The 24,023-nt window shown below is 40.7% G+C and overlaps 1 protein-coding gene, 1 long non-coding RNA gene and 1 pseudogene across 2 annotated transcripts; 1 reads left to right on the forward strand and 2 right to left on the reverse strand.

Annotated features, from left to right (window-relative positions):
* Nucleotides 1–4,041: 4,041 nt before the first annotated feature.
* LOC115668102 (uncharacterized) lies at nucleotides 4,042–6,597 on the reverse strand. The gene is made up of 3 exons (XR_008814867.1): nucleotides 6,001–6,597; nucleotides 4,511–4,661; nucleotides 4,042–4,401 (listed from the first exon to the last, which is right to left on the reverse strand). It is a non-coding gene; the product is annotated as an uncharacterized LOC115668102 (long non-coding RNA).
* A 1,368-nt stretch (nucleotides 6,598–7,965) lies between these two features.
* Nucleotides 7,966–18,577, reverse strand: LOC115667267 (pseudouridine kinase-like; annotated as a pseudogene).
* A 906-nt stretch (nucleotides 18,578–19,483) lies between these two features.
* On the forward strand, nucleotides 19,484–23,549 carry LOC115669624 (UPF0496 protein At4g34320-like). The gene is made up of 4 exons (XM_056305026.1): nucleotides 19,484–19,611; nucleotides 21,851–22,333; nucleotides 22,610–22,994; nucleotides 23,250–23,549. Exons 2-4 carry the CDS (start codon nucleotides 21,855–21,857, stop codon nucleotides 23,547–23,549), a joined length of 1,164 nt encoding a protein of 387 aa, XP_056161001.1. The 5' UTR covers nucleotides 19,484–19,611; nucleotides 21,851–21,854.
* The last annotated feature ends 474 nt before the right edge of the window (nucleotides 23,550–24,023 follow it).

Genomic DNA, 24,023 nt, shown 5'->3' on the forward strand with positions numbered 1-24,023 from the left:
CCAAACACCACGATGGCAGTTGACTTGTTTAACAGGAACATCTAGGAGTAGGAATGAAGATGTGTCAATATATTCGATATGTCAACCCTCATTTCTTTCACTTTCTTCTTCTTCTTCTCGTCCTTTGCTTTTTGTCCCAATTGATAGGGGAAGATTATTTTTTCTAATGATGTACGGTACAATATGATACCATAGGATATCCGGCTTCACAAGTATTTCGATACAAAATATATGAAAGGGAACTTGTTCTCAATTTCACTAGGACAGGGTGCTCCTCATCTGATTTCAATGATAGGAGGTCATGTTGCTCATTCAATAATAATTATAAATAAATAAAATATAGAAAAACTTTCAGCTGTAGTTTGAAAAATCATGTGGCGATTGTGCTTCTAAGAAAAGGGTCCACTGCTGAGTGGTTGAAATGATAGGGAGGATTGCTCATGGAGAAGATTTAAAAGGGGCATGGACACATTTCAATTGATGCATTGTCTCCTAATTGTTGATGTTTGGAGGGACTGATTTCTTGCTCTAGTCACTGTCTTTGCCGCTGCTCTCAGTCATCAGCCTTTCCCCTTTTTGTCTTATTTCTTAATTTCCTTTCTTTAAATTTGAGATTCCTAGTTCTCAAAATAGTAGGACCACCAAAATTTCACACTCAAAAGATTTTTTTTTATGCACAGATTAACAAGCAGGGCCAAAAGAGAAGAGATTCAAGATGTGGCACAGAATTCACATGGGACATCAATCAGAGTGACTGTGAAACTAGTGATGACAGGTTGAAGTGTGCAGGGCAAATCTGTACCAGATTTCTTCAATAGGAAAGGCTTCATCTGTGGTGCAAGTGAGGCTTGCCAAACAGTGCATGTTCAATTAATACTGTGTCTAGGAATCTGACACCTTGCTCCGGTTCATCTTCTGATCAATCATACATCAGGTGATCCAAAGTTCTTTCTGAGTTGTCAACTGCAGAGAGTTTTAAAGCAACGATTGGGGCAGTGTCTGGTCAGCTAACAAGGAATATCAAAAGAAGTGCATCAAAATCAACTAGATGGAGTGAAGTTGCAACTGTGTATAGAACCAGAGACTAAGGGCCCGTTTGGTAACGTGCCAAATAGTGAAAATTTCTGTTATTTTGTTCCCAGAAATAGTTTGAGAACAGAAATGCGTTTGGTAAATTTTTTGTTCCCGGGCACATTTTTACAAAAATTTGTGCCCAGAAACAGTTTTGGAACAGAAACAAGAAGTAAAAAAAAGTTGCTTCTTGTTTCTCGACACAATTTTGAGAATGAGTTCTTTTTCTTCTTTGTGTTGTTCTTCCCTAGGCTGTGGCCGGTCGCCGACGGCCAGCCGGCCGCTAGCGACCGGCTATAGCCTAGGGCCGACGAGGGCGTCACGGCCCTCGCCGGCCACCGGTGGAGGCGAGGGTGAGGGTTGGACCCTCGCCGCCTGGGCGAGGCGGCTCGCTGTCGATCATGGCGAGGTCGGCCTCGCCCAGATCAGGCGAGGCCGAGCCTCGCCGTCGCGATTGACGGCGAGGTCGGCTTCGCTGTGGGTCGCGACGGCGAGGCTCGTCCTCGCCCGATCTGGGCGAGGCCACCCTCGCCGTCGCGACCCACGGTGAGGTCGGCCTCGCCGTCGCGACTGACAGCCGAGGTCGACTTCGCAGGTGGGTCGTGACGGTGAGGTCGGCCCGCCGTGGATCGCGACGTCGAGGCTCGGCCTCGCCCGTCCGGGCGAGGCCGACCTCGCCTGTCGCGACCCACGGTGAGGTCGGCCTCGCCCGGATCGGGCGAGGCCGAGCCTCGCCGTCGCGACCCACGCCGAGGCTCGGCCTTGCCTGATCTAGGCGAGGCCAGCGGTGAGGCAGGCGGCCAGGGCCGCGACGCCCTGGCCTGTGGCCGGTCGCCGGCGCCAGCGACCTACCCTGGCCAAAGAAGGGAAGGGTAGAAAGAAAAAAAAAAGAAAAAAATATTAATCAATTTAAAATATTATTAATAAAAAGAAATTTTGTGTAGTTACCAAACGTATTTCTGTTCTTTTCTATCCCAGGAATAGAAATTTTGGACAGTTACCAAACGCCTTCAAATGCTTAGAAATTGTTTCCGGGCACATAATAAAAAAGAATTATTTCTGAGTAGAAATAGTTCCCGAGCACAGAATGATTGTCATGCACACTCTAAGCTTATGTTATCGGGTGCAACTACCGACGAAAAAGTCATTTTGATGATGCCTTCAACTGATTAGCATTTGAGGAATAAGTCGGATTTTATGATGTGTAATGTGTCATAATAAGGAAGTTAGAGTGATTATCTGTTTGTCCCTCATTGACGATAATTTTATATTTTTTGGATGTTGATGTTTTAAATCGCCAGTGGATTGATTCAATCGAGACTTGAAAGACTACGATCTTTAGATTTTTCACGCAATATCGTTTTCAACGAGAGAACTACGAAATCCACGACTAATAATGTTTTTAGATTTCGTGACTTGAGGTATAAGTTGTTGACATTAGGATTTACAAATGGGCAGGAAATCCTTCCATCAATTCAAAGCATTAGGTAATGACCAGAATTATTTACACATATCTTTCCAACCAGTTCATGATATCCGAGCATAAAATATAAGGGAGACAGAAGAACTTGGGGGAATAGAAAGCCAACATCAAACTTCTTATGATTTTTCCTAAACTTGAATGATCAAACATTATACCAAATGGAAATTATTTAAAAAGGCACAATTTAACATAGTATCGGTATAGGTACAAGAACATCTGGAGGAGACACTCGAGTTACCTTCATATAAATAACTGCTGAAACCCCTAAACTAAAGGTTTTGTTATCCAATTGAAAGTCCACCACAACACAGCAAGCACCTCTTTTGAGAAAAAGCCCCACTTCAAACCCTTTTTTGAAATAATCCCTAAGAATATTTTGACTCGACATCCAAGTTGATTCATTTCTATGATAGTAAAAATGATCCAAGGAAGTTTCATAGCCACAAACATCAAAAAAAAAAAAAAATTCGACGAACACAAACGTCAAATTTAGAGAAGGCTTGAATTTTAAAGACGTTTCCTTCCTAGTTTTTTTTTTTAGGGGGGCCGGACCTTCCTAGTTAATGTGAAAGCTATCCATCATTTATGCAAAAGAGAAAGAAAACTATTCACCACCATCACTAATTTTTGGGTCCTTAGTATTGGGTCCTTCAGCAGCATTTCTGCGGAAACTGATCTTAAAAAGGGGGCTATGCCAAAAATAAGAATGAATGAATGCAGGTATTCTATCCCTTATGGCGCCCCTCTTACTTCTTAGGCCCTTACCACATGGGACTGACTTTTAGTATTCAATTCATTCCAATTCGGGCATAAGGCTCTCTGGCCTCAGGTTTCTTATTACAAGATACTCGTAGAGGCGAGTGCACATATTACCAGGAAGTAATCAAGACTTTGCTATCATGCCATTCTAAGATATCTAATATCTACAGGCTTTCAGGGAGGGAGGAAGTGTTTAACCACTCATGATTTTGTACACTGAACACTCTGGCTAAGATCGTGATTATATTAGATTTCTTTCTCTTATCCTATCTATTAACTATTAGAAATTAAAATATAACTCATCCTCGTGTCATCTATCCAACGGTAAATATGTAAAATAAAGATTACTTTATCTATCGTCATGGCGGGGTGGCGCCGCCATTGAGGAGAAAGGAGAGCCGGCAAGAAAGAGTGAGAGGCGAGAAATCAAAAGAGATTGAGAAATCCATCGTCGGGAGTAATCAGGGCATTCCTAAAGAATAGGTCTTTACTTACAAATCACTCTACAAGTCATGCGTATGGACTTGGGGTATTACAACTATGGAGGAAAGTATCATACCGCAAGCCCTCTCAATGGTTAGACGAATAGATATTGATGCATGACCCGTGTCGAGTAATTAATAAAATCGAGATAAACATACAAATTGTGAGGAAAAGATAATTCTACAACATACAAGCTTGCAAGATTGATGTAATGTCCTCTCCTCGGAGAAGCATAGTTGGTACACAGCATTATCACTGATATAATAAGCAAGCTGAGATTAACATCTATAAAAGTCCTCAAACACAGGCAATCCATTGCAATAATTCAACACTGGTTTTTACACCAAAATCTACACATGCAGTGCGGTTTATCATACTAATCCGTCCTCTTGTCAAAGTTCAAGAGATCCAAGAGATCGATACCGTCGCTCGGAGTTAATGGCATGTAGCAAGGTCTGTCACTAGGTCCGTCGACATGCTGATGGTCATCATAAGACAAGAGTTGCTCTTTGCACGGTCGAGGCTGCTAATTAGGAGTAGGTACAGTCCGGTCTGGTAAATTAGAATTCGATGTGTCGTTCAGAATGTCCAGTTCAATAGTAACTCTTGGAGATGCCTGAGCCCAAAAAAAAAAAAACAGAACAGTACTCCAGCTTTAGTATAGTTTAGATATATCTGTAGATCATAAGTTGCTTTGGGTTAATCTAAAGCAACATTTGCTCACCGTGCACTAATTGCTTGTGTTCCTTCATTTTGGGAATCATTCAGCTTATTAAGGCCGCTTAAATCGGTTGACGTACTCGCTTTCGCTGACTTTGCTTTCTTACTTTTCCTGTTTATTATGCTGACAGAGAACCAACGCCATCTACAAAGACAAAATGGTACCGGGGATGAGTTTTAGGGTTACGATAACCGAAATTCCATTGTTACACGAAAGTATTTTATGCACGATATACATCGTGCGTCACTTATCAGAATTGATGCAATTTAAATTTCAAGAACAAATTGTCCCCTTTGTTGCTGCAGAATCACTATTTTTGGCAGTATGACCATCACTAGTCACTGGAACTAAAACACCAGTGATGAATCTATCACATAAAATGACGGGAAAATTACCAAAAAAGTCCTAAATCTTTTGCAATTGTGTCAATTCAGTCCTAAACCTTTTGTAATTGTGTCAATTCAGTCCATCCGGCCACTTTTGGCCGGCCGGCGCTGACGTGGACGCCGGCCGGCGCCGGCGTGGTTGACGTGGCAATTTTTAATAATTTTTTAATATTTTTTTCTCTTTCTGTTTTTTTTTTCTGGCCTATCTTCTTCCCCGGTCGCCGGTCCGGCAACCGGCGACCGGCGAGAGGCTGAGGCCGGCGAGGTCGACCTCGCTGTCGCCGGGCGAGGTCGACCTGTTGCCGCCGGCGAGGTCGACCTCGCCCGGATCCGGGCGAGACCTCGCCCGGCGGCGCCGAGCCGCCCAGATCCGGCGAGACCTCGCCATCGCCTCGGCGAGGTCGACCTCGCCCATGGCCGGCGAGGTGGACCTCGCCGGCCTCAGCCTCTCGCCGGTCGCCGGACCGGCGACCGGGGAAGAAGATAGGCCAGAAAAAAAAAAAGAAAGAGAAAAAAATAAAAAAAATCGAAAAATTATTAAAAATTGCCACGTCAACCACGCCGGCGCCGGCCGGCGTCCACGTTAGCGCCGGCTGGCCAAAAGTGGTCGGATGGACTGAATTGGCACAATTGCAAAAGGTTTAGGACTGAATTGGCCAAAAAAAAAAGGTTTAGGACTAAATTGGCACAATTGTAAAAGGTTTAGGGCTTTTTTGGTAATTTTCCCATAAAATGACTATTGGTAAGGTTGGTGTCTCAATCTTCCTCATGAAATTCTACGAAATACAATAGGAAAATTTCTGCTTCGCGGATACTAATGTTCAATAAACTGCTGGAGTTGAAGGTAAATCGCACTTAAATCGTGGGACAGAGGGAGGAACTAGCCAATCATGAACTCAAAGAAGCTGAATGAGGAACACGTGTAGAGAAATGAAATCAATTTTACCTGCACTTGTAACCATGTTAGAGATGCTCAATTAGGGGAAGCAAAAGAAGAGCAGTCAAATATTGGGTCCGAAATTTCACCATCTGAAACATTCGAATTAGGTAATATTCGTGCAAGACCACATCAGTCTCATGGCCCTTTGGTTGTCGACCTTCATAGTAAACCAAAATCCTCTTGGTCCCCATTGGCTTAGCGGTGTCTGGTGCTCATGTAACGTGTCTGTAACTTGTCTCTTTCCAAAATCTGCACTCGGTCTTCCTCTTACAACCACGGGGACAAAAGAAGAAACTCTTGCGTTAATCCAATGGTCCACTTGATAATGATACAAGCAACTAATGTTTAATGTTAGTTCACTAAGGTGTTATAGGCAACTACCAATTTCCATATCATAAGAGCATAGAGAAATATAAAAACACTAAGGGCTAAATGTAAGTTGTCATCACATAGGATAAATAAATCCGAAGGCTCCCAGTTGCAGATGTATAGCTCGGGAATTACGCATTTGGTTTCCATTTCTCCTTTGAGTTTTTTCGTCAATCAATGACCAATGAATTCGTCCTCCGTTGGTTTGAATCTGAGTCCCTCTGGCCACCCCTCCGTTGATACTGCCATGCTATATGCTTGCAATCTAACATTCAATTCTGCAATAGAAAAAGAAGGAGAAGAGGAGAGAATGGGACTGGAGAAATAAGCAGAGGAAGAGAACAGAAACAGAGGAAACAGAGTTTTCTCTTGGCTTGGCTTTGCTTGAGAGTGTCGACTCCAGACACTTTCAAGTGGGTCAATTTATAAATACAAAAGACAAGCACTTTAGAGAAGGAAAAAACAGTTCAAGTGGACCCAACCTCAAGCTCAAGACGACGACGTTTCCACTAACACCAGCTTCTTTGAAGTCCACGAGGCTATTTAACTTTGTTACTGCGACCCATCTGGTTGTTTTAATCAATGGAAAAATATGAAAGCTTATAGCTTCATGACCCCGTATATGCGTGATTAAGCTTTTATCTTCCAGAGGAGTGTGAACTTTGGGGGGAAATAAATTCTAGGGCAGGCTCGTATACTTTAGCAAATGTTCTTGACTCAAAAGTTGAAATTGCATCATAATCTATGCCATCGATTTCATTTCGGTACCCCTGTTTTTTAATCTATAACTGGATGATTCTCCGGCCGTTATACAAGTTCCCCTACTTCGTTTTCTTTGAATCGATATAGCTCTTCTTGCATACTTCAATTCAATTTCGATCCTACAGTGCTTCCTCCAAATCCTTTGGTTCTATATCGGATGGGAACGTCGTGGAGTTCTGGAGGATGATCTAGTCTCGATTCCTTCTAAGACATCTCCGAGGATTTGCTCCTTTGAATGATTCGATTTGAACTCCCAATCTTTGCGGATAGGTGCAGAGTCAGTGACCTGTTCCTCTTTTTGGCTTCTTTGCTTCTGTAGAAGCTGCCGCATCTGTATTTTGGGTGGGTTCTTTATTTTCCACAGCTTCTCCAAACCTATGAGAATCTTCAAATTGGCTATGGTTGCCGTTTTGCCAACCGATTCATTTTCCTTTTTCCAATACTTAGTTTTATTTTCCTTTGATTTTGCCACATCATGATATAATACGTGGAAAATATATATTAACTAAATATAAAAAATCACTTGAACAATGTTTTATTTGATAAATAACAAGTTGCCTCTTGCATTGCCATGTATATTTTTCAATAAAGCTACCGACCAAATATTATAATCAATTGTGAACAATAGAGCATGATCTGTTGGCACACACCATCGATGTATATCAACGCAATGTACCTAACCCGAGATGAGTTTGGTCCACTTTATCTAAGAGATTGAGAGTCTCGTTACTTCAATTATGATAATGGGAAATATCATTCACCATTCGAGTTGGAACTTAGATGGCGAGCCTCACAAATCGGAGGTAAAATAAAAACGCAAGGAGATATTTGCAGGCATCCGAATCTGTAGGGCAGGAGTACGCGTGCCATAGCAACCAAAACATCACACTGGATGAAACATACAGATAACTCTGAGACCCCGGTTCTCAACTAAATATACTCGATCAAGGCATTTGTCCTGCTGGAAGAAGAAATTCAAATGAGTAGAGAATTTATTGGAACTGTAAAATGTTTTATAGACACATCTTGATTGGAAGGATTCATCTACTAATGGAACTGATGCAGTAACAGAAACTGAACACTGTACATGTGTCAGTATCTCAACTCTACTTGTAGAGTATATATTCTACACCACCAATGTACCAAACGAAAAGTCCAAAAGCAAAAGAAGTCAAACGGCAAAGAGCAGTCTCTGAGTCCAATTCTGCACCAGTTACTTGACGATCGTCATCATCTTGAAGCTGGCAGCAGTTCACAGTAGTCCATCATAAACAACCTTCGCAGCCGAGTAAACCAACCGAGCATCGTCTGCCGAGGAAGGGTAGGCACAATCATTCCTGGCCTCATTACATATTATTACTTCACATCCATTTCAAAAAGACTAGGAATCCAGCATCAAGATTAAACTAACGAAAGTCTTTTTGATTTATTCTGTTCGTGTCTGGAATAGGCAATATAGTGCAAAATGTACCTCTATAGCATTCTCAGCACATTCATTAGCTTGTTCCTATTGAAAGAAGATATCATGTTCAGAACCAGCCTCTACATGTTGCACGATTGCTTTCCTTGATGAGTCGCACTCGTTTCCATTACACCAATTTGTTTTATACCCACTCTACTGAAATTATTAAAGTTAACACAGCAAAAGAAGTAGAATCAAACCAAACTGATATAATATCCAAGAATGCATAAATTCCCTGCTGTCTCTATTGAAAGAATATTCATACCTGCAACTCCAATTGGATCAAACGTCAAGGGTACGTTCGAATCTGCCTTGACAGTGGCTTTTGCTGCTACAATACCAACTGAGATGGCTTGTATAATGTTCAAACCTTCACATATTGATGCAAGTGTAGCACCCACCAAACAATCGCCAGCCCCAGTAAGCTTCTTAACAGATGCAGGAAGGCCAGGAAGATGCAAAGCAAAGAGATGAGAGGTTCCCTCGATCTGTCTGGCATCATGAAACTTATGTGAAAGGCAATTAGGTGAGATCAGTCTGTGCAGTTCTGAACTTACACCAAGTGTTTGGGGTTTCTCCACAACAGTTCTCGTCAAAATAGACCCCTCTTTAGAGCATAGAAATACTCCTCGTGCGCCTATGGTTACAACTACAATTTTTACGCCCTTCTCAAGCAAAAGAATTATTGCAGGTTTTAGCATTTTGATGAGCGATTCTGGAGGACAGTTCTTTTCGCTCTTATAACTTTCGCTCGAACAATATAACTTTCCAGGAGATAGTGCATCTGCCATTGCAAAGAGCTCATCTTCATTTGGAGATACGTAAGTTACCTGCAAAGAGCCCACTTTGTCAGTAGCAGATCTGCAATATGAAGCTTTCAGAATTTAGGAACCGCTTAATGCCACTCTTAAACTATGCCCATGTGAGCTGAATTTTGTTTATCCTAATGCCATATTGTTTTCATAACTGAAAAGGATGCCAAAACCAAGAAACCAACTATATAAACCAGTAACACTTTATTTCATTGCCTGATCGATAGGAACTTGATGCGGTCAATTTTTACTCAAAAATGAGATCTTGTCAAAGTTTAACAATATCACAAACATGAATCAATTGTGTGTGATGTATGGTTTATAATTTCCTAGTTGAATTAAGAAAATATTATGTGTGTATCACACTTAAGTGTATTCACTATGGAAAAGTTTCCTTCAATTCATCTAGACTGCAAATTAATATCCTAGTGGAAGAATAACATCACCAGCCATCCTGACTACTGGAAATATTATCACCAGGCTATGAATTTGACATACATTATTAACGAAAGTCTATGCAAAGCCACTAAATTTTGTTTTGATATGCTACATGCAGATTCTCCAACCTAAACAACGACTTCACCATTTTCCTCCATAGCCATACGGATGGTAAGCAATTCTATGAAATATGTTGAAAACAACTGCTTTATTCATTTTCCAGCGTACATAACTAATGGTCTGAGTAAATCAATTTGAAGCACTAAACTTTTCTCATCTGTTTACACCAAAAAATGGCCAACTTGTCGACATGGTTCGTTTGTGCCAAACATCATCAAGGGACACGTGGCAGAGACTTGAGGCAACGTGGAAACAAATATCAACAAGTTGCCAACATAAGGGACACATGTCAGAGACATGTGTCATGTCTATATATTTACACCCAAAAATGACCATTTTTTGGGTATTATTGACAAGACTGGTGACGACTTCATCAAGGAAATTTCAGTTCTGCGCTAGCTCGGGAAAATGGTCATAACTTCTTTGAGACAGATCGGATTGACCTGATTCCAAAGCCAAAAGAACGAAGACTCCTGGATCTACAACTTTTATGTTTTAAGTTTTCTCAGAAAATCACTGTACAAGCCATCAAGGTTAAAGGAAGTCGACGGTCGTGACTTCATCTTGTCGATACTTCGACGAAATTGCAGTTCTGCGCTAGTTCGGGAAAATGGTCATAACTTCTTCAAGACAGATCGGATTGACCTGATTCCAAAGCCAAAAGAACGAAGACTCATGGATCTACAACTTTTATGTTTTGAGTTTTCTCAGAAAATCACTGTAGAAGCCATCAAGGTTAAAGGAAGTCGACGGTCGTGACTTCATCTTGTCGATACTTCGACGAAATTGCAGTTCTGCGCTAGTTCGGGAAAATGGCCATAACTTCTTCAAGACAGATCGGATTGACCTCATTCAAAATCCAAAAGAACGAAGACTCATGGATCTACAACTTTTATGTTTGAGTTTACTCAGAAAATCACTGTAGAGTTTTCGACATTAAGAGGAAGTCGACGGTTGTGACTGGTTGGAGATGCAGAAAGAAGAAGTAACCGTCAACATAGTGAAGTCAAAGCAACCGCCAATGTAGTGGAGTCAAAAAAGAACCGTCAAGGTAGTGGATTCAACATAACTGTTGGAAACCACTAAGGAGCATACATGCGTATTTTGAGAGAACAGTTACTTGGAATCATGATTATGAGGAAGTTATCACTTGTGGACAAGATCGTGAGACAGTTATCTTGAAAGCAGAATCATGGCATCACATGGACATGAAGACAAGATTTTCGGAATGGAAGAACATGGGCACAACTGTTGAAAACTGCTAAGGAGCAGTTACCACACGACCATTATAAATATCACCGGCCATCTACTGGAGAGGAAACCCCGACAAAAATCAAATAACATGTTATCTTTCAATTATCTTTACTTTCATGTACCGCACTTTATCTTTCCTTAGCTGTAGCTTTCCGATTCGCGTCGTCGATTAAATTCCGGCGTGTATCTCTATCCCGAGTGTTGCGTCGTCGATTAAATTTCGGCGTTACATCTTTGTGTACGTGTGCGGCTGTAGTTTCAAGTTTTGTCGTCGATTAAATTCCAGCACGGTTTGTACATATAGTCCGATTCGAAGTTCGGAGTAAAAGTTCGCCGTTTTTCCTTGTCTCCCTGGATATTTCCTGTCCGGAGTCACCACGGAACCCGGTCTCCTCACATTAAGAATCGAAGAACAACTTTCAGTGAATTATATTTCGCCACGGGAGCATTTTCCGGTGAAACATCATCAGAATATTTTTCTTTTTGCTCTCCGTCAGTCAGGTGCTAAGGATGATGCTAATCAAATACTCCATTAGCAATCGAGTCAGAAATTTGAGATTGAAAGACACTATGTCGTGACTTCCATAAAATGTATTATTGAGCCTATCCGATTGTTTATCAACTTCAGACTTAAACAAGTTTACTCAGCACAGAGAAAATAGCACAAAAGAAAGTAAATGCCCATCACAAGGCGAAGCACTCACATACTTCACAAGAGGAGCAATTTTTTTTGGATTTGGCAACTGATACTGGTTCAAACCACAGAGGAATATTATCTCCCGCAGCCACTGCAAACAAAATTTAAAGAAAAATCAAGCTAATTCTGAAGAGCTTTCTATTGACTCAGAGTAGATCATTTGATCAAGCCAGATGAAAAATCAAACCACGCCGTATGTTTAGAATTACATTGACAAGAAGCTTCAAGAGCACAATCGTTCAGGTTAGCATCAACCATGACTACTGGAGCAGAAGAAATCTTGTATCTAAATTGTTGAATCCACTCAGCAGTGAGAAATTTCTCCTGAAGGTCATCAGTGAGTGCATTTATGCATCTTAGAGATAACACAAGCATGCCCGCTCATCCTGATATTTTTTTTAGCAAAATTAACTTACAATTGACTCAAAGCTTGCAACACCGGCAGCTACCTCACCATTTGGATCAAGTACACAGCAGACCACAGCAGTTGTAATATCTTGGGTTTGAAGGATACCTGCCTTGAAATTGCTGAGTTTAAGAACGAGAAGCACATATAACTTGTTTGAAGCCAAAAAAATAGGAGAGTACCTAGTACTTATTATGACAAAGTAAATAAGAGTGATTAGAAGGATAAATTTGAGCAGTGTACTTAGCTGGCTGTAAAGCTAAATTTACCAAAGTTCCATCACTACAATCTATTTAGGCTGCGCATGGTAACCATTCTGTGCTCGGAAACAGATTCTGCTTAGAAATGATTCTTTTTTATTCCATGCCCGGGAACAATTCCTAAGCATTTGAAGGCGTTTGGTAACTGTCCAAAATTTCTATTCTTAGAATAGAAAAAAAACAGAAATGCATTTGGTAATTACACAAAATTTCTTTTTATTAATAATATTTTGAATTTTTTAATATTTCTTTATTTTCCTTGGCCATGACCGGTTTCCGGCGCCGGTGACCGGCCACAGGCCAGGGCCGGCGAGGTCGGCCTCGCCTTGGCTGGGTGAGACTCGACCTCGCCCAGATCTGGCAAGGCTGACCTCGCCGTCGCCAGATCTGGGCGAGGTCGAGCCTCGCCTCGCCATGGCTGGGCGACGCCTCGCCGCCGCGGCCGCGAGCCGCCCTCACCCAGGCGGCGAGGGGGACCCTTGCCGGCCACCGGCGAGGGCCACGATGCCCTCGCCGGCCCTGGCCTATGGCCGGCAGGGGCGGCGGCAGGCGGGCCTGAAAGAAGAAGAAGAACAAATCAAGAAAAAAGAAGAAAGCCAAGAAGAATCATAAATGAAAAAATTGTTCCAGAATCAAGAAGCTACTTTTTTTTGCTTCTTGATTCTGGAAATAATTTTTTGCAAAAGTGTGCCCAGGCACAAAAAATTTAACAAACGGATTTTTGTTCCTAAACTGATCCTGGGAACAAAAGAACAAAATTTTTTACTGTTTGGCAAGTTGCCAAACAGGCTCTTAGCAGATTTTACTAGGCATGTCAGATAAGCAGTTAAACTGAGCATGTTAACCTTCAATAGGATACCCAGTAGATCTCCAAAGCTCCAATAAGCGATTCCCTGACACATAGGGCAAAGGATGATGTTAGCAAAATCATGGGAAGACACAGAAACCTCAATAAGAAAATCGATAAATAAAGAGACGACAAAGAATTTGCCTGCCTCAGCAAGTGGCATACAACCATGCATGAAGGACGAACAGACATTTTTTTTTTGGTCAAGGACGGACAGACATTCACTATATCAAGGCGAAGTAAATAGAAAGAAGAACATTCTCAAACCTTGGTACCTCAAATACATACAGTTTACTTGCAAATTCTCAATATGAAAAGTGAAGACGACATTTGGCAAAATCCTAATGGCCAATTCCAGTCCCTCACAGACCTCCAAAACGATCTCAACTGGGGACGTCCTCAAAATTTATTGATTCTGATTAGAATCAGGCTGGCATACCCGAATTCCAGTCACAATCAACAGATGATTGTTTAAAAAAACCTATCTTTTCCCCTAAAAATAATTAGGTTTGACAATATACCTTGTGAATCTAAAGGAAAATCTCTCAAATTACAACAGAAGCCCGTTCGAACCCCGTAGACATTGTCTTGTGTTTGCAGGTGAGTGAATTCCCTAATGCTTGGATAGGGCAGTATGTTATGTGGTTGGAACGTGGCTTGGGAGGTTGTTGTTGCTTGAAACGGTTTTGTTCTTGTGCACGGTTGCATGACACTTGAATGCAGTAATTTGTGTGATATGTTGATGTTCTTAACCATGTTTGTTGATTTATGAGCTTGTGAGCTTTTCATGTGTACATAGCAACTAGGACTTTATGTACGTGGGTTAAGATAGAGGATAATAAATTGGCTTGTGCGACCCATGATGTGTGATTACTAAATGAAAGAAGAAAACCGTCGTCACATAGCATTGGCGACGATGCCTCAGTTGAGCCGGGATACCCTGGTTGAGCCCGGATGCCTTGGTAAGCTAGCCCTGGGATGTCTTGATTGAGTCGGGATGCCTTGGTTGAGCCAGAATGCCTAGCATGAAGCTGGATGTCTCGGTTGAGCCGAGATGCCCTGGTTGAGCCAGGATAAGATAAATGAATCTTATATGTGTGCCGGTCTATGTGTTTATTGATAAGTCGAAGGTTTCCGGATGCCGGAAGGATCCTGGAGGACTCGTCACCCACATATTGAGGATATTTCCGGATCCCATGCCCCGATGGATTTCGATTGTAAAATAAATGAATTCACGTGTGAATATTTTCAGGTATTTTTGCATGCCGATTGTTTGCGAGGCTTCACGTGTAAATTTTCTTCTATATTTTTATGTGACCAGATAAATGTGAGCTTTCATGTAAACATAGCAAGGGCAAGGTCAAAGTCTTTGCCATTGATTTATCATCAACATAAGGCAGGGACAATAATTATATGTGTTAGTACGACGGCGAGGCATCATCCTGCACGAGTATTAGTGAATTTACTCATTGAGTTTTCAACTCACTCCAGTTGTTTTTCATGTTTTTAGGATGAGCTCAGTGTCCCCGGTTCGTTTTGGTGTACTCGTCAAGATGGAAGTTGACGTAGAGGAGTTAAGATTAACCCCGGCCTTCGCTTGTGATGTAACCAGATATGGTTTGTATGTGGAACGGCCTGTAGAAAAGGGCTTGTGAAATATGTTTATGTAAGATGGCAATAGTGTGTTTTGCCTGCTGTGCTTTCCCTGATTTCCAGCTACTATTTTGTTTGGGAGTTTGTTTGTACACGTTTTCGCATGTGCTTATTAATCAGATAAAAGAAATGGGATGGCAACGAGCCTAGAACATCGTATTAATAACCCCGAGGTGAGAGGACGTTATAGATATGATTAATAAACCGTTGAGTTCACATTAAATCCGAACTTGACATAGACGCAAAAGCAATAATGATGAACCTTGCTTTGATGAACTTGCCATCTACTAGTAAAGTGAGATTAACTATGAACCAATTCGAATGAACACATGCATCTCTCCCTTTTGCTCTTGAAATTCTCTCAAGTTGAGTTAGGTTCTCGCATATCTTTTGTTTTCAAATTTTTTTTTCTATCTATTTAGTTACCAAAATTCTCGTGCTTTCAACGTAAGTCCCGACTCCCTTGTTTTCAAATTTATAAAAAAGCATGCTAAGACGTGTTGTAGAACAACATCAAAAGATGCATAAATCGAAGCACAATTAGCAAAAGGACAAAAGTAAAATCAAAACCACAAAAGACAAAATATATCTGAAAACTCAAGACGGAAAAAACCACATGAGGAGAGAGTCGGGTTTCATTATCTTCAGCAATAAGTACAAGAGTACAATCCAAAAAGTCAAAAAGCTACTTGGTGAGTCACAAAATCTAAAGATCTAACAAGAAGAAAGGAAGAATAAAGAATGGAGAGAATATGGAGAGTAGAGTCGGAGATGTGTTGTGCAATAAATCCCTTTTATAGTCCCTCTTCAAAAACCCCTAAAACAAATGTGCATGGTCCAAAATGCCCTTGTCACTAATTTGAAAGTCAAAACTCAACAAATATCCTCTTTGACTTTAAATCTCCAGAAGAGAGTTATGCCAAATGCCACAAGACCTCTTGCTCTTACCACCAAGAGTGACCACACAAGGCCACCCCTCACAACGGTAGAATCGACAAGACACACTCCTAAGCTTACGTGAACGTACTTTGTGTAGGAAACAAGGGATTAAATGCCACCACCTCCGCCTAAGCAACTGAAATGATAAAAACGCCAATTAAGTTTGAGCAATGCTCGTACTTGGTTAAAGGAACTAGTTTAGTCAACATATTTGCCAGATTATCCGCCATAGATACTTTATTCACCATAACCGTACCCTTAGCAACCTCTTCACACACAAAGTGATACCGGATGTCGATATGTTTTGTTCTCTTGTGATACATTACATTCTTGGTCCATTGGATTGCACTTTGGTTATCACAAAAGATAACGGAGGCTCCCTCCTGCTTCATCCCAAGTTCTGTAATCACACGCTTCAACCAAAGAGCTTCCTTTGCCTCTTTCATTGCTGCCATGTACTTTGCTTCGGTGGTAGACAAAACAATCGTGTCCCGCAAGATTACTCTCCAACTAACCGCGAAACCACTAGGAATAAAACATAACAAGTTAAAGATCTCCTTTTTATCGAGATCACCTGCAAAGCCAAAATCAACAAAGCAAACAACCGAATATGTCCCGTAAAAAACCCACATCTAAGGTACCCCGGATGTACCGAAAAATCCATTTCACGGCTTTCTAGTGAGCTTTACGCTGACGTGTCATATACCTGCTCGCAACACTAACTGCCGAGGAAATGTTTGGATAAGTGCAAACCATAACATACATAAGATTACTTGCAACACTAGAATATAAAACTCGAGACATCTCATCTTCCTCTTCTTTGGTTTTTGGCAACAAAGAAGCCGAAAGCCAAAAATGGAACGTTAAAGGAGTATTATAGGATTTGGCATTCTTCATTCCAAAACACTCCAACACTTTCTCAATATACCTCTTTTGTGAAAGGTATAACTTCCCAAATTGTCTGTCTTTACGAATCTCCATACCTAGAATCTTCTTGTCACCTCTAAGATCATTACATCTCAAACTCCTTGCTAAGTAGTATCTTCAACCATTGTATCTAATATGTTCTTCGCTGCAAGAAGCATGTTGTCCACATACAACAATAATAAAGTATCACGTAATCTCTTATAGTACACACAGTTGTCATGCGCACTCCGCAAGTGGCCATGACTCAACATAAATCTATCAAACCTCTTGCACCATTGCCGTGTAGATTGTTTGAGACCATACAAAGAGTGTTTGAACCTGCAAATGTGATCTGTTTTACCCTTAACAACGAATCCATCTGGTTGAAACATAGAGATTGTCTCCTTGGGCTCGCCATGCAGAAATGGGGTATTGACATCAAGTTGCTCAAGTTCTAGATCATAAAAGGGCAACTAACGCGAGCAACACGTGAATGGAATTATGTTACACAACTGGAGAGAACGTTTCATTGGAGTTGATCCCCTCTTTCTAACTAAAACCCTTCGCTACCAAACATGCCTTGAATCTTCATCTTCAAACCCTAGGATTCGCTCCTTTCTTTTGAAGACCCACTTGCATCCAATAGCTCTTTTACCCTTAGGTAATTTGACAAGATCCCAAGTTTGGTTCTTATGAAGAGACTCCATCTCTTCATTCATCGCAACAAGCCACTTCTCAGATTTAGAACAAATAGTAGCTTCACAGAATGTAAAGGTTCTTCAATACCAACATCTTTAGCAATTATAAGAGCATAAGCTACCCAATCAGTGAAGCCATATCTCTGGGGAGGCTTAATTTGCCGTTTAGCCCTCCCTGCAGCCAAGGTATAAGGTTGTTCATCTTCTTGTACATCATCCTTGATCAAATTTGAGTCTTGTGGCTCAGTCACTTTCTAGCTAAAGAGAGACATCTTCAAATGTTCTCCATTGATGCTTCACATGAAACTATTAATGTTTTTGCAATTCAACCTCTCTCATTCTACATGACTAGTCGTGTCTATCCTGCATTCCTGCATTATTTTCACACGATACTCTCCTAATATTTTGGGCTAGGTTCTCCATGTTATTCACAGAGATGGATGTCAACCCAAATTACAGAGACTAACACTTGTTGGATTACTCCTAGAACTTCGATAATTGCCCCAAATGGACCAAATTAGAAAACTCCCACCTCTCTTTCAATTGAAATGTTGACTAAGAGCACAAAAATGTGATGCACAATTTGGCATTTTTTAGCAGCATCGACAGATTTCATTTCTTAAGCTCGCATCACAAGCAAGGTAAACAGCCCACAAAAGATTTTATCAAACCGAATGAGAATGAACAAGCAGAAGAAAAATAAACTTACTTTGCCAGGGATTAAGGTTCCAGGAGCAGGAGGAGAGAGGGGTAGGGCGTGAATGTCCAACACCATACCACCGATTATCACAGCTTCTCTACCATCTCTAAGGCATAATTGCTTGGCTCTCGGTACAATCTTCATCATCAACACTAGAAACAAAAAAATTCATGATATTACTGAGCATCAATTACATCGACCATTTTCCGCACACGAAACAAAACTAGACATGTGCGGAGAGAGAGAGAGAGAGAGAGAGAGAGAGAGAGAGAGAGAGAGAGAGAGAGAGAGAGAGAGAGAGAGAGAGAGCATACTAACCGGGTGAAAAAGGGAGATCGCATAAGAAGCTTGTGGTGAAAGATGATGATATAGAGACTGAATCCTCCTCTAAACTCTGCTTTCCACAGCCATCCCTCCGTCGCTCTGTTGCTTAGAACTCAGTACTCACTATCTCTGGCTTGTTTTATGTGAAGAAAAACAGGCAGAGACAGAGACAGAGAGTGTGGGAGTGACCTTTGACGTTAAAAATGTGGCAATTTTATTATTAATAACTAATAGCTTACATGTAGGTAGTGGGATTCAATAGGTGAACTCTAGTTCCTATATTGAAAATCCTCCAACGTCCTAACCAACAGTGGTTATCCTCTTTTAAGAAGCTAATTGCTCGGTCATGAAAGTCAAGAGAGAATGATCAAGGAGGGCTAGTTTCTTTCCGCCTCCATATTCTCTGAAAAACATAAATGGCGCATCACATTTTCGTAACACTTGTTGATAATAATTGGTCTATTGAAAAAATGGAGGTAATTTTCTTTTTGAGCCTTCGTTAATTCACATTTAGATGACGCAGCTTTCTTTATTGCTCACATATGATCCCAGCCATTTCACATTGATTTCATCTATCACTTCATCCAAGTTTACTAGGATGATATTAATTACACGTAGTAGTCTATCATGAGAACAATCAAATAGCAACAAAAGGGGGGAAAAATCTCGTTGACCCAACATAAAGAAAAAGATTATTCTGTGTGGCAACATTGAAGTTGCTGCCTGGACATATGGCATTGAACATCATCCTTTTAATCACTCAAACGTATAATTAACTTTTCAAAAGAATATAGTTTCCCATGATGATTTTGCTCATGTGTTTTTCCATTTGTACATGATTTTGCTCTCTCTCCCTTAATCGAATCATTTTTTCTCCATTTGAAATGTCTAGCACTTGTCGCTTTTTATCAACCGCTCACTTCATGGTCTAGAATTCAGCGTCTTTAGTGGGCAGAGCACCACCACACCAGACGATCCACCATCGCGCGCAACCACACGCATCATCATCACCCTATCAATCCGCCACTGCTCGGCGGAGTTCACATCTCGCCATAAATGCCCTTGCTGGAGGAGCTACAGAGTCTCATCACTAACTTGAACCCCTAAAGCAAAAACCACAGGTACTGGCAACAAGAGAGAAATAGGAAAGCAACTAAAACTAAGGAAAAAGCATGTTCTTTCATAAACATATAATTTTTTCCTTTTGATAAGATATGACATGCTAAATTCTAATTTCGGGAAAATACAAGATGCACAGCATAATTACCTAGAAGATGTAAGAAGTAATCTCTCTAGGAAAAATAAAAGGAGGTATAATACAAGTCAACATATTCTATCTCTAACACAATTCAGTTAACACAAAAGGAAAATCGGTTGTCAAGGTTTTATACTGGCAAGCATCCAACAACTAAAGGGGTAATCCGCATTATATCTAGGCTTTTTATCATGTGATAAATACGGAAGTATCATAATGTCTGCCTGATCAAGTAATCTATATTACAACTCTCTGTACAAATGTAACACGGAACAGCTTGGGTGTCGATGGCTTGTCTCTAAACCTAGCTTCTCGGTATCTTCTCGAGAATAGAAAATGCTGATCTGGCATAAGCATTCTCGGTAACTGCATGAGCATTCTCGGTAACTATGCCCAATATTTAGCTTCCTTCGCACACAATCTATATGGTTGGGATCAAGTTCATCCTTGAATATGAAAATCTATAAAACTCACATGAAAGGGTGCGTCATCTCCACAACATTCAACAAACTATCTTGCCCTCTCCCTTTCTCTCTTTTCCATCTTCTGTCCCCGTAGCAGTCAATTGCAAGAAGCAGCTCATCTAGGTAAGGAAAACTCCAACTTATAATCAATGGTGCAAAAAGAGTTAGCAATCTTGCTTGTTTGATTGTATTCCCGTTATGATTTTAGATCTTGTAGAGATTGTGGTATCTTAACTTTCTGTTGATTATCATGCAGGCTAGGTATATGAGAAGGCCCTCATGAATTTTCAAAAATTCATGACCACATTTGATTATAACTCATAGAACTCCCTTGTTGCGGTTGAAAATGTGTGTATTAGCCCATTTCGATAGGATGACTCTCGGAGACCCTAGAAATGATTTCTTTTGGGGCATCTTCATGATCTAAGCACTAGAAAATCACCTAATACATAGGCAAGAGGCGGACCCTTGTGCTCGGCTGCTGTTTGTTATGTGCTACCCTACGATTATGAACATTCATATTAAACATCATATAGATTTCATTCGATTCATTTTTCCATCTGAGATTACATTTAGCTGGGTTGGTTATCGGAGTATGGTGGTCGGTGGATGCGCATATCAGTTCGCAAAGTGAGAATTGAATTGTTCTTAGGGTTGGATGAACATTCCAAATGGTAATTTTGTGAGAAATGGCTATCTTCTTAATTACATGATTATAATAACTTTTGGGATTTTTTTGTATGACATTTTCCTCAATTATGAAGATTAGTTTCACCTCGTTTTAGCAACATGCCTCGTGTGAAAGTTCCCACCTTTTTGTTAAAGTTCTATCGAATCCAAAGAATTGGATAGGAAAATATATTTTTCCGTATTTATAATAAAAAAAAGAAAAGGTGTACTAAATCTCTTAAGTCGTCTTATTTTTTTTATTGTCTGGATTTCTCAATCGATGAACTCTTTTTTTCATTGAACTTCGAAAAATTCGTTATGATTTTTCTCTATTTCTCAAAAAGATCAAGATAAAGCTTTTAATTTTTTCGTGGACCCTTTTTTAATTACCGCTAAGTAATTGCTCCTAAACAAAAAAAAATGTGAATTTCGTGTTGTTTTAGCTACTTAAGTATAGGACATGGACTTTGTTAATCTTATTACTCAAGTCATTTAGTGAAAGTATGTTCTTTTTTCTTATTGAACCAATGGAGCAACCCCAGAATCAAATCATACTCGTATGACATTTTCTTGCATAAAATGTGTCTCTTAGCATGTGAGAAGGGAGTGAATCTCATCAAAATTATCTAATTCTTGTCCTCAACAGCACACGTGACACGTAAACCATGCATTGTGATAATGCATGATTGGTTATGTTCATCAACATAGATAGACTTGGTTCTCGAATTAGAGTTTAATGTTATGGTTTTGAGTCTTTATATGATTGCCTGTTATGGGCCTGTACTGGTTATTGCTGTTGTAATAGTTTAACTTTTGGGACATGCGACCACCGTCTTCTGACAAAGTTCGGAATTCCTTCCCATGCTCTTCCTTTCAATTTCCTTTTTGCATGCTCTGAAATTTCTAAGGGACATAAACTTCTGTGACTGCTTCATTTTTTCCTTTTCCTAAACCTCGCGATCTCACCTGAAGGTCAATGGCAAACTCCAACACCAGAAGAAACCCTCCAGCGGTTCCCTCGTCAACAGACGCTAATTCAATACCCAAAGTCCCGTACCCAAAGGAACTCATCAGCTCGTACCGAATAGCGTGGGAGTCTGACCCGGATTTGCGAACCTTCGATGCAAACCTCCAAGCACGGACGAACCAAGTCCTCAGCACTCTTGCTTCCGGGGTTGATGTCCAAGCTCTCTCACTGGATTCTCTGAAAGAGATAACCGAGTGCCTCTTGGAGATGAACCAGGAAGTTGTCGAAGTCATCTTGGATAGCAAGAAAGACATCTGGAGTAATCAAGAGCTGTTCGAGCTTGTTGAGGACTACTTCAAAGATAGCTTGCGCACCCTCGATTTCTGTGCTGCCCTTGAGAATTGCTTGAAGCATGCGCGCGATGCTCATTTGCCAATTATCGCTGCACTTCATTGCTTCGAAGAAGGAGATGGGGAGGGGCGTTACAGGTACTTGTATCTCAGTTCTCAAGGAACTTCATTTCGAGCACACGTATCCTAGTATATTGGTTCTTGCTAGCCACTATTTTCAATTATTGGCTAAGTCATTCAATCTCCCCTATTTTCTCTATGCATTTGCATTCAACTTTATATCCTAACATGCCAATGATATCGAGTTGATTTCTAAAATTTGATATCCTAACATTATAAGGTTAATTTGGTGAGGAATATGCATGCTTTTTCTGTTTCACATGAAACTGATGCAGATACCTTGGATAAATTTAGTTACTCGATGATCTTGGAGGAACTGACAAAATTCAAGGAGACCAGAGACCCTTTCCCCAAGGAGTTCTTCGAGATCTTTCCGACGATTTACAAGCAAAAGAGGTCCATGCTCAAGAAGTTGCGAATCAAGAAGAATAAGATTGAGAAGAAGCTCAAGAGCATACAGATGTGGAAGAAAATCTCAAGCATGATACTGGTTGCAACTTTTGCAGCCATTCTGATCTTTTCGGTCACGACTGCTGCGGTGGCTGCTCCGCCAGTCGTTGCTGCCCTAGTGGCTGCAACCACCATCCCCATGGATGCGATTGGCAAGTGGATTGACTCCCTTTGGAAGAATTATGAAAATGCATTGATAGGTCAGGAGGAGGTGATCACCTCAATGCAAGTGAGTACTACAAACCTTTTTCCTCCCTTTTTGTAATTACAGTGATCATCCCCGTAATTTAGTCAAACCAAGTCAGCATCCATAGTTTTCCCTAGAAATTCTGGCAATTAACATAATGAACATCGTGAGGCTGGCATGATTTTTAAGTAGCTATAATGATGCGAACAATGTCTAGGAGTCCAAAATGCAAGAAACTCTGTAAGAGAAGTCACCATGATTTACATGAATAATTTCTTACAACTGAAAGCTCTACAGGCCGGTTCCTTTCGTGCTCTCAAGGACCTGGACAAAATCAGAAGTATGATTGACCCCTTGGAGGTACAGATCAATGGCCTCTTGCAGAAAGCTGATTTTCCGATTGAGGAGGGAGCAGAAGAAGTAAAGCTCGGAATAGCAGACATCAAGAAGAAGCTGAGAGTAATCATGAAGGAGGTTGAAGGACTGGGAAAGCAAGTCGATATGTGTAGCCGCAAAATCCAGAAATTGAGGATAGAGGTTCTTCAGAGGATTATAAAGCCCCCCACCAATTGCAATGGTGCCCCTATTTTGCTATAGAGACTTGTTGCCAAGTGTTTGTCTTCCTGTGAGGGATGTGCAGTGGACCTCCATTTGCATTGCCTTCTGTCTTCAATAAAGCGGAAGACATCAACATTTGGCATTCGATTTGTTGAATAATCATAATTAAATGCAGCTTTTGGACAGGAACTCTTCAATTCCTAATTGATTAAGCCCTTGTTTTAGTTGCTCTTATGCATAGTTCCATATGGTGATTAAACAAGTTCAGATGACTGACACAAAACTGACCTGTTATATGGAAATGGTAAGGTTCAGGTTCTTCCCAAAAGCAGAAGTTAGTAGCTAGGACAGAATAGTTAAATTTTCGTTGAATTGTGTTTAGAGCTCATTATGTTCGTGAGAAATGTCTGTCCCAGTCTGATGAAAGCTGCATATTCCAAATGAAAGACCAGACAGCAGTAGCTCAGCAAAACAAAAAATATCTGTAGGAAGAAAACGTATCCTACCAATGTT

The sequence above is a fragment of the Syzygium oleosum genome, unplaced genomic scaffold, assembly GCF_021117445.2.
Source record: "Syzygium oleosum isolate NSW1041296 unplaced genomic scaffold, Sole_v2.1 Sole_v2.34, whole genome shotgun sequence".
Taxonomy (NCBI): Eukaryota; Viridiplantae; Streptophyta; class Magnoliopsida; order Myrtales; family Myrtaceae; genus Syzygium; species Syzygium oleosum.